Source organism: Ictidomys tridecemlineatus, chromosome 9 (assembly GCF_052094955.1).
Source record: "Ictidomys tridecemlineatus isolate mIctTri1 chromosome 9, mIctTri1.hap1, whole genome shotgun sequence".
Lineage (NCBI taxonomy): Eukaryota > Metazoa > Chordata > Mammalia > Rodentia > Sciuridae > Ictidomys > Ictidomys tridecemlineatus.
This window is the reverse complement of record NC_135485.1, coordinates 59,662,634-59,682,256: the sequence shown is the minus strand read 5'-3', so window position 1 is coordinate 59,682,256 and position 19,623 is coordinate 59,662,634. Positions and strand designations below refer to the sequence as shown.

At 38.3% G+C, this 19,623-nt stretch overlaps 1 protein-coding gene across 2 annotated transcripts in view; it reads right to left on the bottom strand.

Moving 5' to 3' along the window:
• Positions 1-11,172: 11,172 nt before the first annotated feature.
• The window catches only part of Fras1 (Fraser extracellular matrix complex subunit 1), a 425,584-nt gene continuing 417,133 nt past the window's right edge, over positions 11,173-19,623 (bottom strand). For both annotated transcript variants that reach the window (XM_078021445.1, XM_078021446.1), the window contains 3 exons: positions 17,267-17,472; positions 15,853-15,999; positions 11,173-14,782 (listed from right to left, as the gene is read on the bottom strand). In XM_078021445.1, coding sequence (XP_077877571.1) covers positions 14,189-14,782; positions 15,853-15,999; positions 17,267-17,472 — 947 coding nt within the window. In that variant the 3' untranslated portion in view covers positions 11,173-14,188. The remainder of the gene's footprint in view (positions 14,783-15,852; positions 16,000-17,266; positions 17,473-19,623) is intronic.

The following is a 19,623-nucleotide window of genomic DNA, read 5'->3' as shown; positions in this document are numbered from 1 at the left end:
AAAGATACTATGAGAATACATAATATTATAATAATATAGATCACCTATATACCAATGATCTAGTTATATTTAATCTTAAAAATTATGCTGTATTTAATTGGAATATTTCTCAAGATGTTTTTAAGACATAAAGATATAATTTATCTTCCTTGGGTATCCTTTTTCTGTTCCATTTCTCCTCTCTCTCCAGACATAGCCCAACAATAAACTCAGTGTTATTATTATTATTACATATGATATTATATAGTTTCAAACTACTGGTGTAGCCATAAATATTATGTAATACTGTTTAGCATGCTTTAAAACTTTTTAAATAAATGGCATTGTGATGTATATTCTGCTACTTACTCTTTCTGTCCAACTCTAGCTATTGTAGGAGCTACTGTCATTCATTAATTTTAACTGCTCTATGTATTCCATTTTATGGCCATATCACAGTTTACTTATCCTTCCCTGCTGATATATACTACATAGTTCAGTATTTTGCTACTATTAATAATGCTGCAGTGAACATTACTGTACATATCTTCCTGTTTGCAAATGTGTGAGTTGCTGGCTTAACCATTTGATATAAAATAGAAAAGGATACAAAATGAACACGGAATGCTTGGAATAAGAAATGATTTGTTAATACCAGGAGGTAGGAATAGACTTGATAATTATTTTACTCTCTTACAACTTGTTTTACTTTTGGCACAGGGACTTAAAACAAATCATTTATTCTGTCAGATAGGTAGGATGACAGGTGGCTGTTCTCTATGAGTTCATTCTGAGGCCCAGGTACCCAGCAGGTACCTGGAGGAAGGTCTTCTCTTGGTGATGTCAGAGGACAAGAGGGCACTCACAACTGCATGGCACCTTTTAAGCCTTGGCTTGCATTCTGGCTGTGAACATTTTGTTGACAAAAGAAGTCAAAGGATGGAGAAGTACACTTTGCTCTGTGGAGTGAGGGAGCAGAGAAATCTTTTGAGCAATAATTACTCTATCTCAGCAGCACCCAGGGAGTGGGCGCTAGCAACATGGCTAAACTTTGTCAAATATAAGAAGAACAACTAGAGAAGCCCCTTTATCCAATGTTTAGGCCTAGGGAAGATAGCAATATGTAAGCTCTCAAGATCTCAGGAAACTATTGAGCATGAAAAGAATAGCTTTCTAGCTCTTATCAACTGAAAAGCCATGAAATATTATTTTAGTGTTTAGAACTATAATTCATAATATTAACTAATATTTTAAAAGCATCTACTGAATGCTAGGCACTATTCTAAATGCTTTGCATATATCATCTTTAATTCTCACCACAATCAATTGAGGTAGGTCCTACTATGAATTATTTTTAAGATGAGTAAACTGTAGAATATGATTCTGACCCAAGGCCACATAATCAGTTAGTTGGGTGGTTGAGATTTGTCCACCTAAATAACAAAGATAAATTCTCCAAATAATAATGTTCATTATTTGAGAATAGAATACTATTGCAATGGGAAAAAAAATATATATATATATATAATATATACAGGAAATGATGAGAATATTTAAGGCAGCTAAGGCAAGGGGAAGTTTCTAAAGGCAAACATTAAAAAGATTATACAAAATATATTGAAACAATAATCCTTAAACACAGGATTAATAACAAGAGTGATACCAGGCTGAAACTGATCACACTGTTCTGTTGCTGGACATGTATCCAAGCAGATTTTTTTTATAAGGTTGTGATAGTCTTTATTTAAGTTCTTGCAGATTTTTTGGTGATAGTTACTATCAGTCAATCATGGGTAAGAACACTGCCTATAGCTTTTTGTATTTTTGTTGTTATTATAGTTAGAGTTGACACGAGTGATTCCAGTTTTAGTCAGATAACTTTCACAGTTTCAAATACAGGCAGCCAAGTCCCAAAGCTTACCTTAATCACTAGAATGAAGTACCAAAAATCTATACATAATGCCAAGGGGATGACCAGAGGATTCCCCTTGAGGATGAAGGAGAGGAGAAAGCACTAGCCAGTAATGTAGGTGAAACCATTCTTCTTTTGAGTTCAAAAGTGCCAGAGTTATAGTCCCATTCTCTAGCAACAGGTACTAGTCATTACCCCTGTCGGCTCAATTGACAGGAAATAAATATAGGCTAAGTGGAATCATGCATTAAGTTGGTCTGTTCCATTTATGAAAATACAATTATTCAACTACAACCTTCAAGTTTATGTGCAGCAGCAGGAGAAAGGGCAGGTGATTTGGTTTTCTGGATTCTGCCCTTCAGATCTCTGTGTGATACTATGATAGCACATGTGTGGGCAGAATAATGGTATCCAAAGCTGTCCAGAATGATCCCTGGAGCCTGTGAATATGTGTCACCTTTCCAGGGAGAATCATGGAATTAAGGTTGCTATTGGAATTAAGGTTGCTAATCGGCCTGCATTAACATCACGAGATCATCCTGGATTATCCAGATAGGCCCAATGTAATTACAAGGGTCTTTAAATGGGGAAGAAGGAGACAGAAGAGTGAGAATCATAGAAATGGAAAGGTGTGAAAGAATCAATGGATCATGACCAGCTTTGAAGATGGAAGTTGGAGAGGGACCCAAGAAAGGCAAATGGCATCTAGAAATTAGAGAAGAAAAAGAAGTGGATTCTCTTCTAGAACGTCTAGAAGAACACAAGTCTGATTACACCTTGATTCTAGCCCTGTAAGTCCTGTTTCCAACCTCTGCCTCCAAAACTATAAGAATATTCATTCTAAGTCTGAGTTTGTAGAAATTTGTTACAACAGCAATACAAAATGAATAGCAATACTTGTGCACATAGCCTATACTAGGTATTGTTTTCTTCTACCCTCAAAGCTGTTCAGTTAGAGCATCCCACAAGAACAAAACATTAAGCGAACAAATATTGTTATGGTTTGGACCTAGAATGCTCCCCAAAGCTCATGTATGGAAAGCATGGTCCCCAATATAGCAGATAACAACCATCACCAAAAATCCTGAAAGAAGACAGAAGACAAAAACACCTACAGAGGAGCAATGGTAAGAATTACCTGGCTTCCCCTCAAAAATCCATGCAAGCAAGAAGAGAGTAGAATGAAATGAAATGTTGAGAGAAAAACCCAATCCCAGCCATGCAGGAGGTTGTAATGGGAGGATCATGGGTTCAAAGCCAGCCTCAGCAACAGCGAGGCCCTAAGCAACTCAGTGAGACCCTGTCTCTAAATAAAATACAAAATAGGGCTGGGGATGTGGCTCAGTAGTTGAGTGTCCCTGAGTTCAATCCCCAGTAACCGCCACCTCCCTCCCTCCAAGAAAGACAGATAACCCCAGCAATCTAGAATTCTGTATACCACAAAACAGCCTTCAGAAACAAAAGGATAAATAAAGATTTTCTCAGACAAACGAAGAACAGAGAGCTTGTTGCAAGTGGACCTGCCTTGTAAGAAATACTAAAAAGAAAATATTCAGAAAGAATGCAAATGACAAAGATCAGAAGCTCCAGTCTCTAAGCATAAAAGGAGGAACAAATAAAGGCAAAATAATAAAAAAAAACTTTCATTTTTCTTATTCTTGATTGATCTAACAGATACCAGTTTAAAATAACAACAGAACAATGCATTCTAGTACACATATTCTTATGTATAAGTGAAATGAATGACAGCAATCCTGCAAACAACTAGAGGAAAGACTTCATAGATTTTTGGTACTTTAGTACATTAAAAAGATAATAAAGAACTCTATAAGCAATTCCATACCCATAAATTTGCCAATCTAGATGAAGTAGACTAATCTTGAGAGAAACAATGTGACATATGTCACATGAGAAGAAACAGAACAATCTGAATAGGCCATTACTTATTAAGGAAATTGAATTAATAATTAACAATCTTCCTAAAACAGGAAGCACCAGGCACAGATGGGTTTATTGGGCAATTCTACTGAACATTATGAAGTGATTTATGCCAGTTCTCTACATTCTCTTTCATAAGACAGAAGCAGAGGGAATACTTTCTAATTCATTCCAGGAGGCTAGTGTTACCCTCATACCCAAACCAGACATCACAAGAAAAGAAAATTATAGATCTCTATCTCTCATGAACATAGATGCAAAAATCCTCAACAAAGTATTTGCTAATCAAATACAATAATGTATAAAAAGAATACCCAACAAACAAGTAGAGTGTATCCTAGGTATGCAAAGCAGGTTCAGCATACAGAGATCAGCTAATGTAACCCATTGTATCAGCAGACTAAAGAAGAAGAAAAAAACATGTCATAGCAACAGATGCAGAAAGAGCATTTGACAAAATCCAACACTTGTTCATGATAGAAACTCAATAAACTAGGGGTTGAAGTTGTAGCTCAGTGGTAGAGTGCTTGCCTTGTACATGTGAGGCACTGGGTTTGATCCCTAGCACCACATATAAATAAGCAAATAAAATAAAGGTCCATTATGTACACACTAAATAAACTAGAAACAGAATAAACTTCCTCAACTTGACAAAGAGTGTCTACCAATCAATTTACAGCTAACATCAACTTTAATGGTGAGAAATTTGAAGCTTTCCCATTAAGATCAAGGAGAAGGCTTGGATGTCCCCTCTCACTTCTGCTTTCAACATTGTTCTGGGAATCTTAGTTAATATAATAAAATGAAAGAGGAAATAAAAAGGTATTTAGAGTGGGAAAGAAGAAATAAAACTATGTTCACAATGTGTTTTTGTAGAAAATCCAAAAGAATAATAAAAAAGAGGCAAACAAATAACAATGACAACCAAAAACTCTTAATAATAAACAATTATAGAAGAGTTGTAAGATATAAGATTAATATTCAAAAGTCTACTACTCTCCTTATATCAGCAATGAACAGGTAAAATCCAAAATTAAAAACATAATATCACCTACATTAGGGCCCTCCAAAATGAAACACTTAGGTGTAAATGTAAGGAAACATGTAGATCTCTATGAGGAAAGCTTCAAATCTCTGATGAAGAAAATTGAACAAGAACTAAACAAATGAGATATTTCATATTTATGGATGGAAGAGTCAATATTATTAAGATGTTGGTTCTTCCTAAGTTGTTCTATAGATTTGATGCAATCCCAATCAAAATCACAGCAAGTTATTTTGTGGATATTGACTGATTTTAAAATTTATATGGACAGGCACAGACTCAGAATAACCAAAATGATTTTGAAGGTAAAGAAGCAAGTGATATTACCTGTCATTAAAACATTCCATAAAGCTATAAGAAATCAAACAGTGTAGTATTGGTGAAAAAAATAGACAAATAAACCCAGAAAACAGAGAAGAGTTTGCAGAAATAGACCCACAGACAGAGGGTAAACTGACCCATGACAAAGGAACAAGGGCGATACAGCAGAGAAGAGAGTTTCTGGACATCTCCATGCACAAAGTGAACCCAGACATAGACCTTAAACTTTTCACAAATACTAAATCAAAGTGGATCACAGATTAAATGTAAAACACAAAGCAGCAAAACTATTAGAAGATAACATAGGAGAAAATCTAGGTCACTCTGTATTCTGAAAATCTGGAAATGACTTTTTAGATGAGACTCCAAAGGCACAAACTAGATAATAAGGATGATAATCTAGATGTCACTAAAATTTAAAAATTCTGCAAAAGACACTGTCAAGAGAATAAAATGACAACTATCAGATGGGAAAAAATATTTGAAAACACATCTAAGGTAAAGGACTCTTATCTAAAAATATACACATAATTCTTAAAATTCAACAGCAAGAAAATAGGCCAAACACCTTGACAGATACCTCATCAAAGAAGACTCATTGATGACAAATAAGCATTTAAAAAAGATCCTCCACATCATATGCCATTAGGAGAATGAAAATTGAAATTATAATGAGATATCACTATACACCTATTAGAATGGCCTAAATCTAGAACACTGATAATAGAGGATGTGGACCAATGGAAACTTTCTTTCATTGCTGGTAAGAATACAAAATGGTACAGCTACTTTGAAAGATAATTTGGCTGTTTCTTACTAATGTAAATATACTCTTACTATTCAATAAAACAATTGCACTTCTTGGTGTTTACCCAACTGATGTGAAACACATGTCCTAATACCAAAAACTGCACATGATGTTTATAGCAGATTTATTCATAATTGTCAAAACTTGGAAGCAACCCAGATGTCCTTCAGTAGGCAGATGGATAAACTGTGGTACATCCAAACACTGGAATATTATTCAATACTAAAATTAAATGAGCAATCAAGCCATGAAAAGACAAGGAGGAAATTTAAATGTATATTATGAGAGAAAGAAATCCAAAAAGGCCACAAAAGGTGTACTTCCAACTATAAGACCTTCTTGAAAAGGCAAAACTATAGAGACAGTAAAAGGATCAGTGGTTGCCAAGGGTTGAAGGGAGGGAAGTATAAGCAGGTGAGCACAGAGGATCTTTAAAGACTACCCTGTATAATATGCTAATAGGGGGTACATGTCATTATAAATTAGTTAAAGCTGATAGAATATTTGTCAAGAGTAATGTCATGTAAACTATGAATTCTGTGTGATAATGATGTTTAATATAGGCTCACTGGTTGTAAAAAATGTACCAGTCTGGTGGGGAGTGTCAGTAATGGGGGAGATGGTATATGTAGGGGAAAGAGATATCTCTGTACTTTCCATTCAAATTTACTGAGATTCTATAACTCTTCTAAAAATGAAAATGTTAAAAATACATTTTCCTTTTAGTTTTTCCATATATATATATATATATATATATATATATATATGAATTTTTATATATAATGCTTAGATCTGGGGAAAGGGCTTGAAATATTGTGGATTTTAGGAGAAGAGGAACATCAGGAAGGCCATAACAGTTGGGGAATGAGACCCAATTGAATAGGTAGTGAACATCCATAAACATGATTTGGATAGATTCCTACTTTCTTTTAAATTTTAAATTAGTGTGCTCTGTATTTCTCGATCAGTGAAATAGGCTGCCTTACTCCTATTACTGTTTTTCTAAGAAAAGTTTAGTAAATTTAAAGGAGTACGACTAATGAATGACCATGTAGTTTGTAACTTCTGGTTTGGTTTACTGACAATAACTTTGCCAGGATACATTTTTTCTCATCTTTCAGCAGGTAGTACTTCATTTTTTTTTTTCACCAGGGATTGAACCTAGGTACACTTAACCACTGAGACACATCCTCAGCCTTTTAATATATATTTTATCTAGAGACAGGGTCTCACCGAGTTGCTCAGTATCTTGCTAAGTTGCTGAGGCTGGCTTTGAATTTGTGATCCTCCTGTCTCAGTGGCATGAGCTGCGGGGATTACAGATGTGTGCTACCCTGCCCTGCTACTTCATGCAGATATATATATTTAGCTTTGACTCAATATAAGTACTTTGGCCTTCTTATATGTGAGCTGGAAAGACAGGAGCAGTCCTCAAAGCTGGCCCTGAGACCTGGAAACTTGTTAGAAATACACATTCTCTCAGACCCCATTCCAGGTCTATGTTTTATCAAGCCCATCAGGCTATTCTAATGTACTTTGAAGTTTGAGAACCTCTGGCTTAAGAGGAGCTTCAATGGTAAAAGTAGAGAGATGAACTTGCTTAACACCCAAGTGCATTGGGAACCTGCTAGATTTGCAAATCTGAAGTGATGAGCTTTCTGTGAAAAGAGAAGATATGACTGCATTTTGTACTCTATTCTGCATTGTAACTCCCATTCAGAGATAGACTGTTAAATCCCAGATCACCTAGGAATTCTAAGACTAGCATAAGAGGTAGGTCGCACATATTTATCGAGAACTTAATATTTATGCCAGACTTTGAGTAACTCGCTTTACTTACAGGATCTTGTATCCTGTTGAGCCAACTGTAAATTAGGTGTGGTTGCTTTTATGTTGCAAATACAGAGAGACTCATAATGATTCAGTAAATTTGCAGATTGCAATCCTCACAACTAGGAAGCAATAGGGCTGAATTCATATCTGGAAGGAAATGAGTAACAGGTGGTGTTTACACAGAGGATTTATTGTAATTGTTCAGGTTTAGGATTTAACCTCTTTGGTTTCAGGATATCAACTTTAAAATAAAATGCACTCTTAGTTTTGTGAGTTTTTCTAGCTGTAACGAGTGCCCGCTTACGACCATTTAGACTAGAATCATTTCATCATATACTATAAAACTAGTATTGTTTCCCCAAAGGATGACTTTTATCAAAATGTAATGTTAGATGATGATGTTAGGATTCTAGAAACCAGGTTAATAGTTATTTTTAATTTGTTTTTAAAAAATTAGAAAAAAATTGTTTTTGATGAAATTTTCATGATTCTGAATACTTGGAACTATTCCCTAGCTTTGTAAGAAATTAATTTTCCTATCACATTTTCTCTCTGCTTGACAGAACTATTTAAGAGTCAAATTTAAAATTTTACAGCAAAGTTATTAAGGCATATTTAAAATGTATAGCAAAATGTGAGGGTAAAATCAAATGACGAAGTGGTTATAGATATTGAATATTTGTTTGCTCTTACACGGTGAGCTGGAAGCTGGCTCATACCAACCCATGCAAGCCAAAGACTAAATGTTCAAGAATTTCACAAGTCAGTTGTTAAACAAAGCCATTACTTTAAATTATTAAATTGGAGTCTGGCATGGTGGCACATGCCTATAGTCTTAGCTGCTTGGGAGGCTGAGGCAGGAGGATTGCTTGAGTCCAGGAATCGAGATCCCGTCTGAAAAAAAAAATTAAATTACTATACACAATTGATTGAATTAAGTTTAAGACAAAGGTAATAGGTGCTCAAATTAATCACTTCCTAATTATTTTTGCTACATTTTATTATTGTTGATGTTCTTGAGGTTATTTTTGTCTATTGTACGGATGTGGTGGAAATACTATAAAAATTAATACTACTGTGCATTTCTTCTCAACTCTGTATTCAGTAAAATTATACTGGTAAGTTTAATTCAGCCATGGTAGGAGTAAATACAACACAAATGTGAGCAAATGCTACAAATCAGGCTTCCCTTGATTCCAAAAGTGGTTTGTTAATCATTTATCAGCACACCACTTTTTATAATAAAGGGCAAATTTAAAATAAAGACTTGATTTGAGTTCAAGTGTTGTGTTTTTATTAAAAAACCAAATCCAAATGATAATGAGTTTAAGAACAGTATAAATTAGGGTAGAAGAAAGAAAATATACTCAAAGTATTTGAGTGGACAGTTTAATAAAGGTTTAATAAAGGTCTTATTTACGCAAGTGTGGGCAGGGTTAAGTTAAGGCAGCCACAGCGATGCTGATGTCCCTGAGACTATGAACAACATGAAGTTATTGCTACCTCCATGCCTGCTTGGGTAAGGGAGGCAAAGGATTTATCCAGAAACTGCAAGAACTGAAACTGTGGAACCTGCAACAGTAGGACCTGTGGCCCAGATGGAATGCATCCTTGGCCAGAACCACAGCAAAGCTGGTGGAGCAGGGACAGCATCACCGACACTCCCCAGCTTTTCTCTTCTATCTGTGGCTGCACTTGGCCAATAATACTGGAAGTCAAGGCAAGAGAATCATTTCTGAAACATTCCTTAGTGGGGAAAATAGCGGGGGGCATCTTGAAACTGGGTTTTGATTATTTATGGAAGTTCTCTTAGAGACTGGGATCCTAATAGATTTTTATCACTTGTGGACTAATCTTAGAACCAAAATGAGCCTAAGGATAAAATTCTATTAGCTTTCAAAGAGAGGGATGCAGTGTGGGTCTATGATATTCTATCAACCAAGTAATGGAATTTTTCATGACAAGCATTAACTTTAGGTTATAGGGGCTTGCAGCCATTTTTAAGCAATGCCAAGTTGTGCTTGTGGAAGCCCTCAAGGATTTGAAATTCTGGTGTTCATATGGAACTTCCAAAGAAAATTATCTATTATAAGGACAATGAGGAACAGAATGTAAAGGAGTTATTGCACTTGATTTTAGCATTGCTAGAGGTCCCCGATATAGAATTTTACCAGGGCTCTTAAATATTCACAATGGAACAATCTAAAGGGATCTTGTTAGGAGTTATCTCTGGCTTGTTTGGGGACAAAATCTGTATTACAAGTTGTGGTATATAAATATTGGTATCTAAATATGGATATTGGACTACATATAACCTTCAAAATCTTCAATTTCATGTAGCATAACTTACTAACATAGTAATAGTTAATAAGTTATTAATATAGTTTCCCTTCCTCATCTCCCATTAAGTTTCTTCAAAACCCTAGTCTATGAGATATTTTAAATTTTAAATGAAGATGTATTTTCTGTCAGTTATCTTCCAAGATTCCTAAGTTTTAAGGCCATGAAATTCCCGGTCTCAGATGCATTTTTATAGACAATCCTAACATTACATAGATTGGCTCCTGGCATAGCTTCCCCATGCACCCTAGAGAAATGCACTCCAGGAGTAGAGTCTGCTCTTAGCAAGGGCCAGTGAGGATCTGAAGTTTATATTAAGCCCATGGTTCCCAGGAACTTCTGGGCTTGGTTTGGCATCCCTTGCCCAGATTTTATGAAAGCACACTTTCTCATCTTACTGAGTTGCAAATGTGCCAAAAGAGCCCTGCTGGTCACTGTCACTTTTTGTTTTTGTTTTATCAGAGGGTAAAGGGACACAAGTGCACAGGCTTGCAGAATGCCAAGACGGTCTGGGCGCAGTTCCATTCTGTCACTGCTATTTTTCTCTTCTCAAGCCAACAAACATTTTCAAACTTTTTTTTTTAGAGCCCTGATCATCTCCAGAGTGAGTTATGGACACTTAACAAATCTTTGCATGTGCATACAAGGACATAGTCATCCTCACACTATATCAAGGATCTTGAGAAGGCTTGATGGTTAATATAGTGTAAATAATTATCCTATCATATTACATATGGAAATCTAAATTTTTCCTCTTTCTCATAGTGTTTATGTCCTGATTGCAAAAGAAAAGCTATAATGATAGTAAGAACATGTAATTTATTCAGCATCTTGTTCTTAGCAGAGTTAACTGGTTTGATATTTAACAACATTTAGAGGGGTCTTTCTTAAAAAAAAAAAAACAACCCAAAATTTCAGAATGATTTTGCCATCTTGGTGGCAATGTCTATGTTAATGAGATGAATAATTTAAAAAGAATATAGCAAAACAAACAAAAACCAACCAGACTGTTATTTATTAATACAAATTTATATAGTGGCATATGGTATTGGAGAAATCAGAAATTCATAACACACAAATTCATATTAGAAATACAAAAAAATCATTTGAGGATCAAGAAATCAGGTTGACAGCACCACAAATGTTTTACTCAGTCTGAGCAGGTGTGTAGGATCCAAGAATAACAAATACCTATAGGGGTCTGAGACTGAAAATCATAAAACTGTGCAAACACATTCCACACTATTTCCCATCCAACAATAGGGATCTGCAGGAGTCCTGCAGGAGGCCTGGGGTACTATAAAAGGGCAGCAAGGCAGAAAAATGGTTCAGACCATTATTTCTTTTAACCTTCACAGCCGGCATATGATAGTGAGTAGCAACCCCTGAGGGTTTTTTTGTTCCTTCTCACCTGAAGGCATGATATAAAAGGTTAGTAACACACACACACACACACACAAGGCATTAGTGAGCAAGTCAGAGAAATGGAAAGCAAAGCTTTCCTTGAAATATAATCCACGTTAGTCATCAAATTATCTGATCCCTAAGATGAAGCATAAAATGTAAATGAATTGAACACTTCTACATCAAAGGGGTGAATCTCAACTCCCCATCTCTTAACAATTTTTATTTAACAAGTACGCATTCACTAGAGAAGTACTGACATTCCAAAATGTGTACATAACGGGGTGAAGGGCAGAAAGAAAGGGAGGCAGGAATATTGCAAGGCTTTCTCTTCACAAAATTCATCCCCCCCAGGTCCTCACCGATGTTGCCCTTGTCAATTTACACCCTGTGTGCGGAGGCTGCCAGGAGCACTCTCAGGCTTCCGTCTCCCTCCCCACACTAGTTTCATTCTGCCAACTGTCTGCAATCTCCCCAAACACATGTCCTATTCAGTAGTAATGGAAGGGGTGTGCGAGAAGAACATCTGAGCAAAGGAAATGTGCTGCTTTAATGTGTGAGCATCTTGGCACTCAGAGCAGTGACTAGTAACGGGCCAAATGGAATGCTGCTCTCCAGATGACTGGCTCCCTGTCCTTGCAGAATTAGCATTCACCCTCTAGGCTGTTCTGGAGAAGACTTCGTGCCAGGCTAATCAGCTCTCCAGCCGTGAGACACCAAGTCTGGATGTTCTGAAGCTGAGACAGAAGTTCTGCCTGAATGGCCCAAGCTGGTCTGAAGTAGCATCTCTCCAATCAGGAATTTCTAGGCTCACCCCAATTCATCTTGAGAACCTTACACTCACCTTAGAACATGAAGTCAGACTTTGCCTTTAATCTCCTGTTCTGGGTACATTATTCAAACTTTCTGTTCATGCCTCCTAAGGATCACTGCCAGTCATACCTAGGTAAAGCAGTGTTTCTTTGACCCAGTGAAGAGTGTCATTTCATAATCCAAGTAAATTCTCTACTCACCCTTGTCATTTTGCCAACCATACTCTCTCACCTTCTCCTTCTAAATTTATTCCTCTATCTCTCACCCATTGCACTGTTCACTCACTCACTTGACAAACACTTCTGGTGTGCCTGTCTGTGACAGGTACTGCGGAAGAATGAAAAGGTGTGGCTCATGCAGGTCCGGCTCTCAAGGAGCTTGGAGTCTGATAGAGCTGCCTAAAACTTTTCATGGTTCATTCTGTTTAGGTTTGAATACCACAGTGTTTCCAGTCTGGAATGTTCTCAAAGAGCTTGACTCAGAAATTCTAACACAAACATTACACAACGTGAACGGTCTGTCATTTGCTCAGTGACGAGGGTGTGCCATGCATCAGGAAGAGAGCATGTGTTTTACTCTTGAATAATGAAACTGTGCCTCCAGTTCAAAACAACATGACATGCATGCTTATGTTTTTGCCAAAAAGGCAGAAATAAAAGAGAAGCAAAGGCAAGCCATGAACACACCACACACAGAATAGGTAAGCTGATATGTGAACGCTAAATTATTTTAAAGCCACATGTTTATGGCCTTGTCACGTGCTGATATGGTAAAAATAAGTGCCTGAGCTACCAGAAAAGAACCCCCAAAGAGAAATCCCTGAAATCCTGCACCAGGGACAGTGCCTGCATCTCCTGGGTGACAGACAGCAAGAGGACCAATGTACATCTGTTTATTCTGATTTCACTCCAACCTGGGCTTCCTCTTGTTTTATTCAAATAAATCACTTGCTTCCCTAAAATGCTAATAAAATTAAATACCCACTGCTAGCAAAGCATGTGTGCTTGTCTATTACTGGACTGGGCAAAGCCTGGGGTAGCAGGAAAGTGTTGTTCATGATTTTTAGGCATCCATGGCATACAAAGGCCAGGGTGCACTGGATCTGTTGTGTAGCATCCTGCTTCAAGACCAGGTCCCTACATTCCCCAGGTCAGTCCTCTCCCCTTTGTAAATACTTGCAGAGAAGCCCTCTAGTATGAAGCACATGGATACTCCTAGTTGTGTAAAAGACTCTGGAAAAAGCAAAATGTACTCAGAGGTCATGGCAACTAGGCCATCAGGAGGAAACAATGTTCAAATAGAGCTGTTGTGCTGATCAGTAGATTTTTTAATGGAATCTGGGTGTCAGCAATTGGTACTCTATTGTCCAGAGTCCATGAAAAGCCCAAGAAGGAGAATACTGGAGGAGGGGGAGGAAGCCAAAGGTCCTATATCCCACTCACTCTCAGGGAGATCTGCCACATCCTCTGAATTCTATCAGTTACCCTAATTGTCCAACACCTGTCCTAATGCTAAAACACTTGCTTCTAAGCTCAGCCTTTCACAGGTACTCTTAGTAGCTGCTGAGACTGTGAAAGGGGTCCACAGACTACCTCTACTCCAGTACTCTGGGGGTCTCAGTGGTTCTTTGTTTCACGAGGTAGCTCAGTTGAGTCGATGTGTGTGATGTGTACCGTCCGCCACTCAAAGCTATAATTTTCCCTTTTTTTTTTAAGTCTACAAGATTATAAAAATACCAGTATTTCCCTGTTTTATAAAAATGATTTTAGATAAAAATACACATGGGTCTCCTCCATTAAACTTCCGTTCCATCTTGTAAATTGTTGTGGACTCTGACTTCCAGATTCAATTTTTTTACTTTAGCACCTTTGAAGGGATAGGCCCCCTCCGTGTCACTCAGTATGTTGACATTCCGCACAGTGCAGTACTGTCTGTTCACATTCTTCTCCACCCTGTCCTGGTTCCTCTTGGGCACATCCACCTTGGTGTTCAGAGGGTATTCTTCCAAAATGTCCTCCGTGGGCTGTTTCTTCCTCTGCTTCTGGCATTTTCTGGTGATGAAGCAAGCCACCAGAAACAGCAGAAGTAGAAGCATGATTGCAGCCAGGGCGCTGCCAATGGACGCCCCAGTTTGGGACAGAGAAGCAGCCACAATTGGCTCTTGCATCTCCAGATTTAGGGACTTCATATTGGTGCCATTCTTGATTTGGTCCCCTTCATTGTCATAGATGAGGGAATCATCAAGGGTCAGCCAGCCACTGGGGTCCACCAGGTCCCTTCGGTGGCGCCTCAGGGGGGCTGTGAGAGAACGCTGGACCCGGGGTCCAGAGATGGTGTCTGGGCCAATGATGTAGATCACCTGGAGATACCACTGGTGTCCTGCTTCCACCTGCAGGAGGAAGGACAAAGGGAGACAAACCACATATGTCTGAAGAAAGGAAATGGAAAGACAGTTGCCACCATATGATTAGATAGAAAAATGGTTTCAAGAAAAGCATTAGCAATGGTTAAGCATCTTCTAAAACACAGAGGATTAAACCAACCATTACGGGTTTTCTCTTCCAAATTAGGATGATTTTGGTTCAGCTAATCACTTTCTTCTCTGTTTCTCTACCAGTACATGGAATAGCCTAAAAACTTATTTTTCATGGTTTCTTTAGCTAAATGAATGCTTATGAGTTATTGGTCTTTATTGATGGTAGTGACATCATTGTATTAATAATCACAGTGACCTTCAATTGTTCACTATGCTAATTTAGTATTTATGATGAACTTTAGCTAAAATGGAGCATCCAACAAATACTTGACACCCATTTCTGAGAGATTCTTGACAAAATAGGCTACATCTGAATACTTCCTGGATTGTCCCCTGAGAAGTTATATCCTCAAGTATTTTATTCCCTTTCATCTGCCCCCACTGAAACCCTCCACGGTTTTGAAATAACTTCTGAAGAGTGATTATTAATAGTGCCAAAATCCAAGGTCATGCATTACTATTTGGAAACAGCAAAACAGTGAAACTTGATCTCGGAAATTCATGTTTATTGCTGGAACTTAGGGTAGTTCCATTTAACGGACACTAGTCACTCTAGCCATTCTAAGTAGTGGTATTGTGTTTATGATTTTGTTCAGTGTTTTCCATGTGGCTGTGAAAATAAGCCGGTTCAGCAGAGAGTCACAGAGGTAAGCAATTCAAAAGAATTTAGGAAGGACTAGAGCATCATATGTAGACCAGGCACATATATAACTTATGCAAATGAAATAACTTTATCATTGCTTTGGTCTACTGAGGATAGATGGTGAAATTCTGGGGTGAACAATAAGCTTAAAAACAATAAATAAAAAGATCTGCCAACCAGAATGTTGTAAAAAGAAACTGCCAATCCAGAGTGCCCTTCCCTCCAGCTTTAAGGTGGACTTGGTTCTAAGCTTATCTTCTAGCCTGCTCACCAAACTCACCTTGTAGAGGGCATCTACTTTCAGAGTGAATCCATCCACACCTGGCATACTGCTGACCACATGGAAATCGGGCAACTCAGAAGCAAAGTGGGCCTCGAAAGGTACATCGTGGAAGTACTTATCAGTGACCTCTGGCTGACTGCGGTCCTGGAATTTCAGACAGAAGGAATATAGGCTTTAGAATGATGGAATAGCTGTACAGGTAGGTACAATCACGGGGAGGAGAAAGGCAGTCTCTACCGCTGCTTTGGGTCAGAGAATATATTGCAGATGGCTTCTCCTTAAGTCAACAGCTGTCTCTGGGCACCCACTGTCTTCTTTAAAGGAGCAATTTGCTGGGTTCTGTGATCTCAAAGCAGAGTGAACAAGCCTAGACCCAAAGCTATTTGGTTTCAAGTTATTTGGTCTCAAAGCCCTTTATACACTTAAAAAGCAAGAAGCCCAAAGAATTTTTGTTTATATAATTTCTATCCATCCACATTTATTGTGTTAAAAATAAAACCTGAAAAAATTAAAAATACTTAAACATTAAATCATTCTAACAGGACAATGAAAAATTCATTATGTTAACTAAGATTTTTTCAAACATTTTTTTTTATTTGTAGATGGACTCAATGGCCTTTGCTGTATTTATTTATTTTTATGTGGTGCTTGCCTAGCTCACACATGTTAGGCAAGCGCTCAACCACTGAGCTACAACCCCAGCCCCTTAAGTGAGATATTTTTCAGTGAAAATACCTTTATTCCTCTTCTCCCCTCCCTCCCAAAAGATAGCTGGCATTGTTTTGCATTTTTGCAACTCTTGAGAACAGAACTGGATTCTCATAACTGCTTCTGGACTCAATCAGTTGTGATATACTGTTTTAGTTGAAGTCTACGAACAAAATCTGGCCTCACACAGCTGTGCGGTTGGAAAGGGGAGGAATATGTTCATAGCTTTTTCAGATGATTTCTGTGGCTATTTTACAATACGAAATCAAAACCTGGCAAGTGATTTTTTAAGAAGATTAGTTAAAATGTGGAGTCTCAAATCATATCAATAAACTTCTCAAGTTTATGAGGGAACAAGTGTGAAAAGTCGGCCTTATCACTATACTGTGACAGCAGTTTTGAGCTTGTGGGCTCCCTGAAAGAGTCTCAGGGACACTGGAGGTCTTGGCACCATCCTTTGAGAAACAGTTTCCTCTTCCTGGGCCATCAGTTCAGCACAGTGTTGTTACCCACTGTCATCATCACATTTGGTAATGTATGGGAGTATTTAGCTGATCAGAGAGAAACAACAACGTGTGTGTGTGTGTGTGTGTGTGTGTGTGTGTGTGTGTGTATCATTAAGAGTGGGGCTTTATCAGCTTTAGGCAGAATTCACAGCTGGGGAAGTCCCCTGGTTATCTGCCTCTCAGCACTGACAGCTTACCAATAGCAGAAATCTGTGTTTCAGGTGTTTGTTGGGCTGAATACATCCGTACTGTGGCCCTTCATTGTAGATTGTTCCTGTAGGATCAAAGAAAGGCACATAGCCGTCCTTGCCAGTACAAAGATAGACTTTCTCCAGCTGCAGTTTGTAAGCAGAATTAAGATTTTGTTCTGGATTCCAAAGTACTCGGCCATAAAGGATTTGACCTGAAAAGATTGAAAGATATTAATTAGGTCAGACTTTAAAGAACAAGAAATGTCAAGGGTAGAAAGGATTTAACATGCTCCCTTACCGAGTCAAAAGTACCTTTCTCTGCTCATTCATCATTTATCGTTGCTTTAAATCTATAAACACCTAAAACATTATTTAAGCATTTAAATTAAGCCAAACACTTGGATATGTGCAGGGGACACAAAAATGACTGAGAGGCAGGTGAGAGGACAGACATAAAAGCAAAGTGTTTGACAGAAATAGTTAACATTTATCAAACTCACTACCTGCTAGGTGCTGTATTAATGTCCTAATAACTCATGTAGTGCTCCCAGTTTCAGAGAGGAGGAAACCGAGGCACTGAATATCTAAGCAATTTGTTCAAGATCTAGCAATGGTGAAAGTGAGATTCAAAGTCAGGGCTCAACCTGAATCCACAGCCCACCTTATTAACCCCTACAATGCCATACTGTCACATGCCACAACAGAAAAAAGGTTAGTCACACTAAATAAGCAGAGTTAGGCATAGAAATCTAGCTGGGGAGAGGCAGGGAAGGATTTAAGAACAGGCTATTAGAACAGTGTACTAAAAAATAAGTAGGAATTTGTCAGTGCATTTGGGGTGGGAGGGGAAGGCAAGAGAGAGAATTCTAGGCAAAAGAAAGTCCATGAGCAAAATACCGAATGCTGGGCAGGTGAAAATCTTGGTATGGGCACTGTTTCCTTTGTGCCTGCTACAGCACCAAGTTCTTTACCTGCACTCTCTTATTTAATCTTCCTAAGAGTTCAAGAGAGGCTCGATCATTGTTGCCACTTTAACTCATCCAAGGCTCACATCAATGATGAGGTGGGAGAAGAATTTGAGCAAAAAATACATCAGACTCTAAATGCTTCTCCAAAGCATTAATTGTGTGTCAAAATTCAGTCATCCTGACCAAAGGGGGAGATGCAGGTGTAGGGGAGATGCAGGTGCAGAGGCTCTGGCAGTACAGACTCCTGGGCAGAGAACAATCGTGCTGAGGATGCTGGACATGAATACATGACTAATAAGAAACATGGAAGCCTTGATGCAGGGGAAGAATAGCAATACAACCTGGCTTTAGAAACACAGAGCAAGGAGCAAAGACAAAGAGACTTGAGTACAGAAGACAGGAGACTATTTTAAGGTTCTAGTGAGGGATAGGCATCTAGAATACAGCTTTGAGGCAATGAATTCAAGAAATGTCTAGGGGTCAGAGTCCGTTCATCTCAATAACAGATGGAATGTAGAATGTGAAGAGGAAGTTGAGTACAAATGAGATGTTCACCAGGGACACCTAGCACAGGGGATGCCATTCATGGAGCAACAGATGGGGGAGGAACACGTTTGGAAGGAGAGAAGTCCAGTCCTAGACACCTCAGGTGTCTGAGGGAGGGCTCACTTGGGCTCAGCAATTCCAGATCTGCATGTGGAAGTGCAGAAATAAATCAGGAGAGATCAGAGATAAGGTCAAGGTTATGGCTGTGGAGTAGAAGGGGTATGAATATTGAGAGTAAAGGAATGGTCTAAGCCCTGGGGATGACCAGAGGAAGCACTCAAGAAGAACAGAAGGAGCCAAGAATGGGACCTGGGAATAGCAACATGGAAGGGGCAAAGGCAGAGACCCAGGGCAGGAGAGGGAGAAGTGATGCAAGGGGCAGGAGAGAAACAGAACAGAATCCACTGTCTGTAGCAAACGGGAGAGGAGAGGCAATGAAAGGCCATGGAGACGAAGTGTGCTTACCACTTCTTTAGGAGGTTTGACAGAGAAAGGAAAAGTTTGAAGCTGAGACAAAAGTAGTATTGAGGGAAGGTTTATTTCTGTGATGTGTTGGACTTCAATTTTTTTTTCCTTTATACCTGGTGTGTGTGTGTGTGTGTGTGTGTGTGTGTGTGTGTGTGTGTGTGTGTGTGTGTGTGATGCTGGAAATAAAATCCAGGGCCTCATGCATGCCAGTGATGTGCTCTACCACCTAGTTACAGATCTTGCCCCTTGAGTATGATTTTAAGATGAAAAAAAGACTCAGATATGAGAAAATTTAAAGAAACAAAGACAGTCAAGAGACAACTGAGAGAGAAAATGCAGACAGCTGAATAATTCATTTATTCATCCACTGATTATTTGTTG